At 59.8% G+C, this 14,211-nt stretch overlaps 2 protein-coding genes across 2 annotated transcripts; one reads left to right on the top strand and one right to left on the bottom strand.

The window, feature by feature from the left end:
- The first annotated feature begins 6,803 nt into the window (after positions 1-6,803).
- Positions 6,804-8,642, top strand: JUNB (JunB proto-oncogene, AP-1 transcription factor subunit). Its single transcript, XM_047701391.1, has one exon. It carries the CDS (start codon positions 7,102-7,104, stop codon positions 8,143-8,145), a length of 1,044 nt encoding a protein of 347 aa, XP_047557347.1. The 5' UTR covers positions 6,804-7,101; the 3' UTR covers positions 8,146-8,642.
- A 2,266-nt stretch (positions 8,643-10,908) lies between these two features.
- PRDX2 (peroxiredoxin 2) lies at positions 10,909-14,208 on the bottom strand. Its single transcript, XM_047701205.1, has 6 exons — positions 14,064-14,208; positions 13,481-13,592; positions 13,239-13,392; positions 12,515-12,637; positions 12,216-12,346; positions 10,909-11,227 (listed from the first exon to the last, which is right to left on the bottom strand). Exons 2-6 carry the CDS (start codon positions 13,581-13,583, stop codon positions 11,142-11,144), a joined length of 597 nt encoding a protein of 198 aa, XP_047557161.1. The 5' UTR covers positions 13,584-13,592; positions 14,064-14,208; the 3' UTR covers positions 10,909-11,141.
- Positions 14,209-14,211: the final 3 nt, after the last annotated feature.

Here is a 14,211-nt window from a genome sequence, read left to right as displayed (position 1 = left end):
GACGGTGTGTTCCCTTTGGCAGCCCTCGCCAAGGTCGCTGGAGGTGTTTCCCTCCACCCTAGAATTGTCAGGGCCTCCCCTCACAGCCCAGGCCTCCGGGAACCCAGCTCCCACCCCTCCCCCCCAGCCCACAGGAAGTTTTGGCAGAGCCCATCGTGGCGATGAAACGGTTAAAGCCGTTTAATTATTCATTTCAAACAGGGGCCCCTTTTGACTCAGAGCTAGCCCAAGCCGGGCGCCCCCTTGAGCCAGGCCTCATGGGGGCCTGGGTTTACACTCCACCCTACAGGTACCATTTTTAGAGAAGGGAAGGAAGGCGGTTGGTGAGCTGGCTGGGGGTCTTGGGTAGCATTCAGAGCTGCGTTCAAATGCTGCCTCAGCCATCGTTGCCATCTCAGTCTCAGTTCCCCCATATGAAAACTGGGGATAATTATACCTGACCCATTGTGTTGTTGTGGGAATTAGGTGAATAATAGAGGGGACGCTTTGCATCCTGAGCTGGGCACAGCAATAGGAGAGGCCTGGCAGGCAGTAGGACCCAGATTCCTCCTGTCTCTCCAGCCTGGGTGTCAAGGTGCCCAACAGAAGCCAGTCCTGTGGGGTGGGCCGTGCCCCACCCAGGCGCTCTGAGGCCATGGGGTTCATCCCATCCACCCCCTGCCCCAGGCGGGCACCCAGGAAGTGAGAGGCGGGGCAGGAATGAGGCGGAACCTGTTGGGCCCGTTGCCTTCCCACCTCCCACCCTCATTCCGGGGCCCTGACAGGCCACCCCCCCATGCTGCAGCCCCACCCCCACTGCCCTGGGACGCCTGGGTCCTGACCCAGGGGTGGCCAGAGGGAGGGGATGTCGGCGGAGACAGCGTCTGGGGAACATCCTGTGGACTGCTGGCTGGACAGACTAGAGGGTCAGCCCCTCCCGGGGCAGGGCAGAAATCGGCTGGGGGCAGAGTAAACTTGGCCCAGGGTGGCCAGACTTGGGGGAGGGGGTGGCAAGGAGAATACACACACACAATCACCCCAAAAGAGACCCAGTCCAGACACACAAACTCCTGTCACCTTGGCCACAGAGAGAGTGCTAACCAGAGACACCGACAGGGTCAGACACACATCTGGGCAAGCCAACCCAGGGGCAGCTGTCACATATAGGGCAGTGACAGGGCAGACTCAGGAGCAAAATGGAAACACTGGCCAACACATGGAGACATCAGCCGCTCAGAAACAGACAGGTAGGATGTGTGTGACACAGGTAAGAGTACACACTGACAAACAAAGGCACAGAAAGACATTCAGGTGAGAAGTACACAGCCCAGCAGACACAGAGCCATGCTCACTCACACTGTGACAAATACGACGGGCCAGACACACATAGACAGGACTGACCTAGAGAACTGGATGTCAGACACAGGCAGGCGACACACACATGCTGACAGTCTCAGAAGGGACAGTTGCTCTCAGGATGGGTATATCTGCTGCATGGGAGATGTGCAGACACACACGCACCTACACACAGATCCTGACACAAAAGAAAGCAATACAGGTGCGTGCACGCACACACGGGCATGTACACACACACACACACACGAACGAGATCACCAAATCAGCAAGGTACTCGGAGGTGAGAGACAGACCTAAACCTATAGGGACGTGGATGAAGAGGACACTCTAGAGACACCACGACAGAGAGCCCCAGCCTCCCACACACACCGCACGCACGTGCTCCCAAGGCTCCAAGGGACACCGAGACGCGGCCTTCCAGATACACGATACCTCAGCAGTACCACACACAACTCAGACCCACCTACAGACTAGACAGATGCAAGCAGACAAACGGACATATTTACAGACATGGTCTGGCCAGACAGTCACACCCAGCACAGAGAGGCATGAACAAGCCATAGTCGGACATTCATAAACACACTGGCGCAGAGACACGCTGACAGAACTTGTTGGCTAGCACACGTGCACACACACACACACAGCCACAGAGCTCACATAGACCAGCCACACACACGCACACACACAACCACAGAGCTCACATAAATATACAGACCAGCCACAGACCACACACACACACACACACACCCCTCACACAGGCAAGCTGTGGACCCCACACACACAGACACCCATACACACCAAACACAAAACAACAAATGCATATGGGTCAGCCACACGCAGCCTGTGTCCCTAAACCGTGTGCACACACTCACCCATCTCCCGCCCCCCAAAGCAGAAGGCCCTCCACACCCCTGCAGGGTTGAGCCAACACACAGACACACGCACTGAGGAGACAGGCCTCAGACACACTCTCACACGCCCTGACAGGCCAGCCACATGCAAACCCACAGCCGACCAGACACACACGCTCTCCTGGACCAGGCAGAGTGCTGTGGGGCTCTGTGCTTCCCAGGCTATTTCTGTGCCCCCCATCCCCCCATCCCGGTTCTTCCTCTCTCCAAACATCACCCCCCCCCAAACTTCCCTCCCTGCTGTTTGTCACTTCCCTTAGGAGGCCCAGCTCGTCAGCCTCAGTCCTTGGTGGGGTGTGGGCTTACTTTCTCACCACATCCCCTGTAAAGGGGACACCCAGGATGTTAGCCATGCTCAGGCCCCCCAAGACCTCTCCAGCAGTGGGGAGGGGGGCAGAAGTAGTTTTGTAGGAAACTCCCCTCATGCCCAGCTGAGTCAGCCTGAGGAGACACACTCTCCTTCCTGCTTCCAAGAAAACCCAGAAGCTTCCTCTCCAGGAGAGGGGGTGAGGGACCCCCAAACCGCAGAGGTAGGGGAAGGAGGTGGCTGGCAGGCCAGGGGTTCCTGGGGGAGGGCCTCGGTGATTCTCAGCCTCTTCCTGCCCAGCTGTCTGTCCACACCCAGGGGCAGGGACGCGGGAGGCTGGGTGCTATGACTTGTGGGTTCTCGCCCTGGCCTGCCCACTTGGCTGACTCACGGGCAGCCCCCAGCCCAGTTTCCTGGTGAGGGCCCGGTCGGTCAGTGGGGCTGGGGCAAGGGGGTCACCAGGCTATTTATAAGAAGGAGAAGTCCCTCAAGGCCAAAAGCCCCAGAGAGACCTGTGGGTGGGGGTGGGTGAACTTCCTCCTTATTCCTCTCCTCAGGCCCCGGGCCCCTGGGCGTTGGAGAAGTCTGGGCCCAGACTCCTCAGCCAGATGCTGATCTGAGGCCCAGGGGCTGGGCAGTACCCAGCTGCTGGTTTGGGCACCCGGGCTGGGTGGGGGAGGGGGCTCTCCTTACACCCTCCTCACAGCCGGCCTTGGCGCCAGCAGGGCGGCGTGAGGGGGTGGTGCCCAGGCCACAAGGGTGAGACTGGCAGGGGCCTGGAACCGGCTGTACCAGCTCGGCTGGGCCCCCGCCCTCCTTTGGCGGCCCAGTCCCCACCCCCTGCTCAAACACCCATGCGGAGTACAGGAGCAACCAGACCCCACTTCAGCAGGCTAGCCTCTCCCACCCCGACCCCCACCCCTCTGCCCTGTGCCCAGACCACTCCACTCCTCTGCCTCCTCTGCAGATTAAAATGAGATCCTGCAGGAAGGGGCCTGCAGACCTTGACATACACTTGGTACAGCATAAATGCCTCTCAGGTTATGAAAATCCACAAGACAGTGGCCAATACGCTGAACTGGACAGCTCTGGCATATTCTGACTCTAGTACTTGTAGTCAGGGGATACAGGGCAAGTTCCTTACCTCAGTCAGTCTCAGTTGTCTTGTCTGTTACATGGGGATACACGCAAGCATTTCGCTGGGTGGTTGGAAGCAGGCAATGAGTTACTCTGTGTAAACCGCTTAGAAGAGGGCCTAGCTCATGGTTAGAGCCATGTAAGTGTTAGCTATTAAAATAATAATTATTATTTCTCAGTCTGTCTGCCTATCTTAAGTGTCTCTGAGTCTCACTGTTAGTCTGCATGACTCTAACCCTGCCCCCGGTTTGTCTCTCTGGGCATCTCTCCCTGCCCTGACCCCCGCCCCCACACATCCATTCTTCCTTGCTTCATCTTTGTCCTCCATCTCCATCCTCTTTGGGCCAGCCTCACCTCTCTGCAGGATTCCCCCCCCCCCACCCCTGCATGGCCAACCTCAGCCCTGGCCAGGGCTGATTCACTGTGGCCTCCTGGCCTGTGGGACCTGCAGGTTGGCTTCCCAAGATGCTGCCCTCAGGCCAGACCTGCCCAGCCCCCCAACGCTGTCCGCTGCGCCCCCGCAGGGCCCGGCCAGATGTCAGCTGCAGTTATGAGCATGGGCGGGAGACGCAGGCCTGGCAGCGTGCCCGCCAGACTCAGCGGCCGGCCAGCCGCTGGAATCTCCCTTGAGCCTGGGGTGGGGTTAGGGGAGCAGTTCAAGCAAGAGGAGGAGGGGAGGGAGCACCCAGGGGTCACAAGGACCCTCCAAAGATGGGGATACCCCCAGCTTCTCATGGGACCTTCCTTCCTAACTTCGCTGCTCTGCTGGACTTCCCCCTGCCCCCACAAGTTCAGTTTCTCTTTTGCCTCTTTCATTTTCCTTCTCTCCCTCACACTGAGTGTGCTCTCCCCCTGCCCTCAGCCTCTCTCTACCCTAAAGAAACCTCCATCCCCCCAGAAGATAGAGACTGATCTTTCACCTCTGGTTCTCTTGGCTCACATTCTGCTTGGAAGTCCCACTTTAAGTCTAACTAGGAGTCTCACCATCTAAACCTCCATATAGTGCTGGGGAAGGGGCACTGAGTTCCCTCAGATTTTCTCCCCTTGGATTTTCTGGCCTCCTCTGACTGAAGGAGACACCCCGAGGGGGGAGGGACCCTCCCCCCCCATTTCTGGATGGTCTGAATTCTGGATGGTTGACGGACCCCTAGACTAAAATAGGAGTAGGGCCCCTAGCCAACTGGTGTGAGGGAAGGAGCACCCCAGCCGCTAGCAATGTGGGGGGAGAGGCCCAGACCTCCTGCTGTAAAGGAAGGTTACCCCACCCGAGGAAGGAGGCAGTCGTGCCAGCCCGCCGCGGCGCCGGGGGCGCCTCGAGGCATTGGCCCGCCCCTCCGCGCCCTGTCGGGCCGGGGGCGAAGTCCGACCCAGGCCCGCGGGCAGGCGGGGACCTGCCAGGCTGGGTCGGGCCGGGCTCGGCAGGACGCAGCCCCAGAGCAGCTGGGTGGGGCTCAGCGAGGCGGCCGTGGGGGCCACGGGGGCGGCGGCGGGGCTGGTCGGGACTAGCCGTCCGGGGGCCCAGGCGCGCCCTGGGACCTGGCAGATACCCGGGCTCCCGGGTCCTGGCTCAGGGCCGCGGGACGGCGCTGGTCCCACCCCTTCCTGTGTCCTTATTTGGGCGCGGGAGAGAGCCTCGCGGGGCCGCCCCGCCCCCAGTTCAGCCTGCGGACTCCGGCCTGTTGTCATGGCGACCAGGCCCGCTCCCCGGTACGTCCCCCTGGGTCGGACTAATGGAATCGTCTCCGGACTGCAAGCCTCCGCGATCGCCCGCGGGTGCCGCGGGCTGAACCATTGCTGGTAGAGGGGTACAGTGATTGGAGGCCTCTGCGGCTGAACGTGTTCTGTGCACCCTTGGCCTCCGCCGGGGTCGCACGTCCACGTTCCTCTTCTGAGGCAAGGAACCCGACCGGACCCAGGGCGGGGCGCCGAGTCCCGGAGGATCCGAGTGACGGAGACAGGGCCGGGCTCCTTCCCCGGGGGCTGTTGCCACACTTCCTGCCGCGGCGCTCTTTCCCCAGCCTGTTTCTAAGGAAGGAGTGGGGTTGGGCGACCGCGCCCCGGCCGTCGGGGTAGGTACAGGCACCAGGAGTCGACGCAGTGTTGGTCAAGCCCCGAGTCACTGGGGGAGGACTTTGAGATGGGAGCAAAGTATACAGGCGCCTAGAAGTCACCCATAAGAGGGGGTGCCAATCATGGAAGGTCCAGTAGTCCAAATCCCCAGGATCCTCAAAAATCCCTCCTCTCAAGTCCCAACTGGAAGACCCTGTGTCTTTATCATCTCAGCTCTTAAGGTGTGTCCCGACACTTTTAACTCTCCTTTATCAGGGCTTTGCAGATGACCCCAGTGACTCCCAACCTTTAACCCTAACCCCATCTTCTCTCCCCATCTTTTCCCCAGTATACCCCGGAATACTCACTTTCTTCATATTTATATCCCCTCCCCCCCATTCCTTCTCATTATGGAGGCCCTCAGTCTCTCTCATGGACTTCAGGACCCCTACTCATTTCTTGAGTAATCTCCTCCCTTCACCCTTTTGATTCCCCACTCCCTCACTTTTCCTGGATTCAGTCCCTCCAGTAAAAGTTCAAGTCCTTTAACTCCTCTGTACTCAGGACCCCCACACAATTACTGAATCAGGTATTTCCTTACCCCTCCTTCATTTACCCAGGCTAACCCTCCTGTCTTACCTCTGCGGGGTCTCCCAGTGTATAATCAGCCCTCCAACCCCTCCCGGATACTCGGAGTCCCTCAGGCCTTTTCGTGTGCACCCTGTAGGACCCTCCCCCCGCGCCCCCCAGACACACTTGCTTTGTATCGGTTCCTCGTATCCAGGGGAATCATCGCCTTCCCTGGAGTCCCTCCCCGTGTCTTGGACCAGCACCCCCTTCTTTGCACACCCCAGGGTCCCCCGAGCCCCTCCCCCTGCAGCCGCGCCGAGCCACCCAGCCCGTGGCCGCTGTTTACAAGGACACGCGCTTCCTGACAGTGACGCGAGCCGCCTCCTCCCCTTCCCCACGCTGGAGGAGGGGGGCGCGGGGGCCCGGCTCGCGAGAGGACCAATCGGAGCGCACTTCCGTAGCTGACAATAGCCGTATAAAGGCGTGTGGTTCAGGCTGAGCTGCCGGGACCTTGAGCGCGGCCAGGCCAGCATCGGAGTCAGCGGGGATCGGGGAGCAGGGGGAAGCGACACCAGGAAAGCGAGCGCACCACACAGGGCAGAAGGGCTCAAGAAGCCGCACGGAGCTTCCGCGTACAGCCGCCGGCTGGCCTCTCCCTGCGGGTGCCAGCTCCGGAGATCGCGCGTCCAGATATCTGGTCCAGCCACTACCGTCGCGGACAGAGCGCCGCTCGCCGCAGCGAGGCCCGGGGCGGCCCCGCAGGGACCCCCCCAGACCGCCTGGGCCGCCCGGATGTGCACTAAAATGGAACAGCCCTTCTACCACGACGACTCATACGCAGCAGCGGGATACGGCCGGGCTCCGGGCGGCCTTTCTCTACACGACTACAAACTCCTGAAACCCAGCCTGGCGCTCAACCTGGCCGACCCCTACCGAAGTCTCAAAGCACCCGGGGCGCGGGGCCCGGGACCAGAGGGCAGCGGTGGCAGCAGCTACTTTTCCGGCCAGGGTTCGGACACAGGCGCATCGCTCAAGCTTGCCTCATCGGAGCTGGAGCGCCTGATCGTCCCCAACAGCAACGGAGTGATCACGACGACACCCACGCCTCCGGGACAGTACTTTTACCCCCGCGGGGGAGGCAGCGGCGGAGGTGCGGGGGGCGCCGGGGGCGGTGTCACCGAGGAGCAGGAGGGCTTCGCCGACGGCTTTGTCAAAGCCTTGGACGACCTGCACAAGATGAACCACGTGACGCCCCCCAACGTGTCCCTGGGCGCCAGCTCGGGGCCCCCGGCTGGGCCCGGGGGCGTCTACGCCGGCCCGGAGCCTCCTCCAGTCTACACCAACCTCAGCAGCTATTCCCCAGCCTCTGCGCCCTCTGGAGGCGCCGGGGCCGCCGTCGGGACTGGGAGCTCGTACCCGACGGCCACCATCAGCTACCTCCCACACGCACCACCCTTCGCTGGCGGCCACCCGGCGCAACTGGGCCTGGGCCGAGCAGCCTCCACCTTCAAGGAGGAACCGCAGACGGTGCCTGAGGCGCGCAGCCGCGACGCCACGCCACCGGTGTCCCCCATCAATATGGAAGACCAGGAGCGCATCAAAGTGGAGCGCAAGCGGCTGCGGAACCGGCTGGCGGCCACCAAGTGCCGGAAGCGGAAGCTGGAGCGCATCGCGCGCCTGGAGGACAAGGTGAAGACACTCAAGGCCGAGAACGCGGGGCTGTCGAGCACTGCTGGGCTCCTCCGGGAGCAGGTGGCCCAGCTCAAACAGAAGGTCATGACCCACGTCAGCAACGGCTGCCAGCTGCTGCTCGGGGTCAAGGGACACGCCTTCTGAGCGTCCCCCGTACGGACATTCCCCCAGTCTGGACGACTGGGCGCACGCCTCCCAAGGGGCGAGGGGGCAGGCGGTGGGCACCGGCCCCCGCGGCACCGCAAACCACACTGGACTCCTGCCCGCCCGCTCTGCGCCCGGTCCTTCCACCTCGACGTTTACAAGCCCCCTTCCACGTTTTTTTGTATGTTTTTTTTTTTTTTCTGCTGGAAACAGACTCGATTCATATTGAATATAATATATTTGTGTATTTAACAGGGAGGGGAGGAGGGGGCGATCGCGGCGGAGCTGGCCCCGCCGCCCGGTACTCAAGCCCGCGGGGACACTGGGGAAGGGACCCCCGCCCCCTGCCCTCCCCCTCTGCACCGTACTGTGGATAAGAAACACGCACTTGGTCTCTAAAGAGTTTATTTTAAGATGTGTTTGTGTGTGTGTGTGTTTGTTGTTCCGACTTTTTATTGAATCTATTTAAGTAAAAAAAAAAAATGGTTCTTTATTAATTTCTGTTGTCTTTTTTTCCAAGCCGGGCGGGAGGAGGGAGGAGAATAGTGGGGGCTGCCCCCACCCCACTCCTGTTTGTGACTCGGTCCGGTACCTGTATCCTCCTCACCAGCTCTACCTAAGCATCCTGCACTCGTAGTCCAGGCGTCCAATCCTTCTCTTGTCCCCTGATCTCTGGGGTTGGAAGGTCCAGGGCGGGGACGCTGTCCATCCGCCCATCACCAGGGGGCAGGATGCCTGGGGCTAGACGCGCAGTGCGCGGGCGCAGCCCCGCCCAGGTGCGCGCGCTGGGGCTTTCCCCGCTGACGCAGCGGAAGCGCTGCCCCTACATGGGCCGATTCTGTCCAGTGACGCGACGGCGGTCTCCGGGCAGATTCCGGGAATCCCCTCCCCCGCTCTGCCGGGCAGGGCTGCGGCGCCGGGAAGGGGGCCGGGATTTTCCCAGGCAGGCGGCTGCCGGGGCCCGGAAAGCCCCAGGCCTGGGTCCAGAGCGTCCGCGGTGGGAGGGCCATGCTCCTGGGTCCCGGAGCCAACCCAGACACTGCCCCATCGGGTTGGCGTCCCGGCCCCGCCGCGCCCACGCGCGCTCCGTCTGACCTGACCCGGGCGGGGGGTTGCTGCAGCCTTCGTTGCCGCCGCGGTACCCCCACCCCTGCCAGGAAGGGCGGCGCCCGCCTGCCAATTTCCCCTCCCGGGTGCCAGGTTGGGAGCAGGGCGACTGCCAGGTCTGGTCCTGCCGGGGCGGCTGCTTGGGCGGCCGGGCGCCGTCGCCGCCGCCGCCCTCTCGCGGGACGCCCGCCCCCGCAGCTGGGAAAGGTGGGAGGGCTGCTGGTACGCCCGTAGGGGGGTCTAGCTGGCTTCGGAGCTGGAAGCCCCCAGAACAGCGGAGAAAAACACAGGCTGAGAAAACGCAGGGGTGGGGTGGGCAGAACAGACAATTCATTAATTCATTTATGAACCTTGGATACACTGCCTGGACCGTGGCAGACAGACAATAAACAAACATGATTCGGAGATGGTGGTAAGTGCTAGCAAGGGAAAAAAACAGGTCAAAGTAGTAGTGATGGGGCAGGGGAGGCGAGCTGCTTTGGAGAATGGATTGGAAACGTGGACCTTTAATGATGAGACTTTTCATTTTTAAAGCCAGGTTCTGGGACGCCTGGGTGGCTCAGTTGGTTGGACGACTGCCTTCGGCTCAGGTCATTATCCCGGAGTCTCGGGATCGAGTCCCACATCGGGCTCCCAGCTCCACGGGGAGTCTGCTTCTCTCTCTGACCTTCTCCTCGCTCATGCTCTCTCTCATTGTCTCTCTTTCAAATAAATAAATAAAATCTTAAAAAAAAAAAAATAAAGCCAGGTTCTGGGACAACAACGTTCGGGGCAAGAGGGAACAGTACGTGCAAAGTTCCCGTGGCCAGAACAAGATCAGTCTGTTAAAGAACAGCAAGAAATCATTGTGTGCCTGGATTCAAGTGAACCAAGAGTGGGTAGATGAGGTCAGGGAAATCCATGGACGGCCTTGGAGAAGGACTGTAGATAAAATTCCAAGGCTCAGATGAGTGTTTTGGAGGGTTAATAATCTAGATAGCAATCCTGTGGAAGGAAATGGGGGTTCAGAATGGCAAAACCACTTGCACAGCATCAAACTGCACTCTTGGGAACACTCTGGCTCCTAATACCTGCCTCCCAGCCTGACGGTCATCCTTCCTCCTCAGGAGCAGGTGGGCAACCCTTCCAACGTAGAGTGGGCCAGAGCTTACAACAGGGCCTGTACACGGAGCTCACGCTCCCACTCCTGGTTCTGCTCTTAGGACTGGGTCCCCCCTCCCTTCTTCCCGCCCAGGGACAGTCCTAATAACTACTAACTGGGCCCCAAGCTTCACATACTGTGTTGCATTTAATGTGCATGGTGATGTTGAGTTAGTTGTCTTTATTCTTATCTGACTGTTGAACAGACCCAGGAAAAATCACAGCTCTTGAAATGGTATTTGAACACAGGCTGGCAGATGGCAAAGAGTGGGTGCTGTCCTGTGTGGCCAGGTTTTAGGACACAGGCCATCCCGGGGCTTGCTCCCAGCAAGGGGCCAACAGCCTACCCCCACTCCCCCCAAAGTACCCTCCGGTCAAGAAGAAAGAGGAAGCAGTGAGCATGAGGTAAGACTCCCACCTTGTGGTGAAAATAAGTAACTACAGGGTCAATTTCCCAGGGAGAAGGGGAGGAGTTAGCAAGGACACCAGGACAGACCACACAGATGGAAACTCATGTCTGTCCTAATACTTTATTGGTCACCCTCTATGCCTGTACCCAGGTAGATGGGTCCAAGGAGGGGCTCACCATTCACCAGCTCCCAGTGGGGAGAATGAGAAGGCCCTGGCCAAGCCCTCCAGGGTCATGGACTATGGTGTTTGAAGGGGCGAGTCTGGCCTTTCCTGGGTCAGCAATGGGGTATCCAGGTAGAGGCGCAGGTGGAGGCCCAAGCTTTCCACCTGTCTGCAGTCTAGTTGTGTTTGGAGAAGTATTCCTTGCTGTCGTCCACGTTAGGCTTGATTGTATCACTGCCTGGCTTCCAGCCAGCGGGACAGACTGTGGGAAGACACAGGGATGCACATGTGAGGCTAGAGCCACATCTTTGAGGCAGGGCAGTAGGAGGGGATGAACACAGGCAAAGCAAGAGCTGGAGTGGCAGAAGGAAAAGCCCAGAGCCAAGTGGTACAGCCCCAAGGCCATACAGCACGTTGGGAGAAGCTCTTTAAGCCCGGATACGGGAGGTTCTGGCTGACAATTCAATTTCTTTTTGACCTCCCCTACACTTTTTTCTTTTTTTTTTTTTTTAGATTTTATTTATTTGACAGAGAGAGAGAAATCACAAATAGGCAGAGAGGCAGGCAGAGAGAGAGGGGAGGAAGCAGGCTCCCTGCAGAGCAGAGAGCCCGACGTGGGGCTCGATCCCAGGACCCTGGGATCATGACCTGAGCCGAAGGCAGCGGCTTTAACCCATTGAGCCACCCAGGTGCCTCCCCCACACTGTTTTTTAAAGATTTATTTATTAGAGAGATACAATGTATCAGAGTGTGGTGGGGGGGGGATATGGGGAGGGGGGAAAGATGGAGAATCCTCTAGCAGGCTCCCTGCTGAGTGTGGAGCCTGACAAGGGGCTGGATCCCAGGACCCTGAGACCATGACCTGAGCCGAAACCAAGAGTCAGACACTTAACTGAGCCACCCCGCCACCCCTCTTTTTGACCCCTTTAATACTGCTTCTCCCTCAGTCACAGACCCACTGGACATGAAGGGCCTGGGATCAGGCTGTGTCCTGCACATGAGAAGGTCTCTGATTCGACTAATATTATTCCAGCTTGACCTGGTACATGCCTTCTCAGATACCTTCGATAGATCTGTTACCTCCCAGCCCCCACTGTCATATTGGGGTATCTCCCCCTCCAGACTAGACAAGTCCTGCAGACAAGGCTCTGAACTGGGTCCCTCACAACTGATAGGGCAGACAGGCAGTGTCTGCCTGAGGGCTGAGGGTGTACCCACATATGAACACAGGTGAACATGTGTCTGCTTACCTTCCCCATGCTCATCCGTGTACTGGAAGGCCTGAACCAGCCGCAGAACTTCATCCACAGAGCGCCCCACAGGCAAATCATTGACAGTGATCTGGCGAAGGACACCCTTGCCATCGATGATAAAGAGGCCCCTGAAGGTATCAGGGTTCATGGTGAGGAGCTGAGAGTTCCCACTGCCAGGGCGGGGGGAAGGGAGTATGGACTCCCTAGTGGCCACAGGGCTGGGGGCAGGGAAGACAGTGCCCAAGCATTGTCCCCTCACCCTGAGGACTGAGGGCTTTCTGGGGGCTCCACAGTACCTGTAGGCAATGCCCTCATCTTTCTTCAGCACACCATAATCTTCAGATAAATTTCTGGTTACATCAGCCAGTAGGGGAATATTCAGGGGGCCCAAGCCTCCTTCCTTCCTCGGAGTGTTGATCCTAGGGGTGAAAGAGACCAGTCTGGGACCTCCAGATGCCTGACACAGCAGGGTCCTCCCCCTGGGGTTCTGGGTATGATAAAGGCTGGAGAGGGGGTGCTGGAGCTGAGAGATAAGGGTGTAGCCTTCCCACCCACCGCACCCTGAGAGGGTACAGGGGCTCTTTCCCACAGCTGGGAAGACTCAGCCAAGGCTCCAGGTCCAGCAAAGGGCATTCACATTCGCTGGTGGCCTCCCACATCTTGGGGCAGAAAGCCTGCCTCAGCATCCCCCTCCTCCTCGCTCTAGCTCTGTTCGCTGGGGCCCAGCCCTTCACTGGATAGAACTGGAGTTTCCACCTTCTTGAAATAGTTATTGGAAGGGAGGTTGTGTTGCCCTAAGTGAGATAAAGCATCTCCAAGTCTCTGGGCCGAGCAACTAGTTTTCAGATGCTAATTACTGCCATCATCATTAAGGACTTAGGCGTCCTTAATTCTACTATTTTCAAGATGGGGGAAAGGGAGGCCCAAATGTTGAGCAACACCCACAGGAACACACAGCTCGGACCCCCGGAGGATGGACGCTTGGCTGCATCCCCCCTCCCTGCCCGTCCCAGCTCATACCAAGCCAGGTGGGTGAACTGAGAGTCGACAGAAACCCCCAGCACCTCACAGCCCAGCTTGCGGAAGTCCTCCGCCCGCTCGCTGAAAGCGATGATCTCCGTGGGGCAGACAAAGGTGAAGTCCAGCGGGTAGAAAAAGAGGACCAGGTATTTCCCTGCGGGAGGGAGCGGGGATAGAAAAGGAGTTAGGCCTCTGCTGTCTGGGCCCCACCCCCACCTGGGCCCACTCTCGGCCGCCCTCACCTTTGTAGTCGCAAAGCTTCACCTCCTTGAAGGCGCCGTCCACCACGGCGGTGGCCTGGAAGGGCGGGGCGGGCTTCCCGATGTGCGCCTTGCCAGAGGCCATGACTGAAAGCTGAGAACCCCCCCGCCCCCGGCCCGGTCAGTGCGCCCGGGGAAGACCCTTTGTCCTCCCTTCCCAAGGTCACGCTGCGTGCTGGGCTCCGTTATCGAAAGAGAGGCAGAAGCTGCAGCACTACCCACACCCTCCGGGGTACCTGGCTTGCGCGGCCTTGAGACCGCAGGAGACCCGCCCCCCTGACCAGCAAAAGCGGCCCGGCTGCAGCCGCCAGGGGCCCCCCATTAGCGTGTCGGCCTGAGCGCCCTGGCGCTAGCCCACCGCTCCAGGTGGAGACCCCGCGAGCAGGGGGCGGGAGCTCGGCGATGCGGCCTGTACTGCAAGGCCAAGGCCTCGGTTTCCCCCTGCAAGGACAAAGGCGGCCACTAAAGTGACCGGAAAACAAAAGCTGCAGCACTGAGGTCTGGACCCGGCCGGAGCTGCTCTGCGGGGGCTCCCCAGAGCCCGGTGGCCTCCAGGTGTCCATACCTGCGTGGGCAAGGGCGGCACGCACAGACTAGCAGACACGCGAACCGCGTTCTCAGCACCGAGTGCGCCCTGGGCCTGGGTGCCTTTTATGCGCGGCCCGAACCATGACGCATAGGGCGGGGGGGTGTGGGCGGACGAGTGGAGCGGT

The sequence above is a fragment of the Lutra lutra genome, chromosome 1 (genome assembly GCF_902655055.1).
Source record: "Lutra lutra chromosome 1, mLutLut1.2, whole genome shotgun sequence".
In the NCBI taxonomy this organism is placed as follows: domain Eukaryota; kingdom Metazoa; phylum Chordata; class Mammalia; order Carnivora; family Mustelidae; genus Lutra; species Lutra lutra.
The sequence above is the reverse complement of the archived record's forward strand: the minus strand, read 5'-3'. Positions and strand labels throughout refer to the sequence as shown.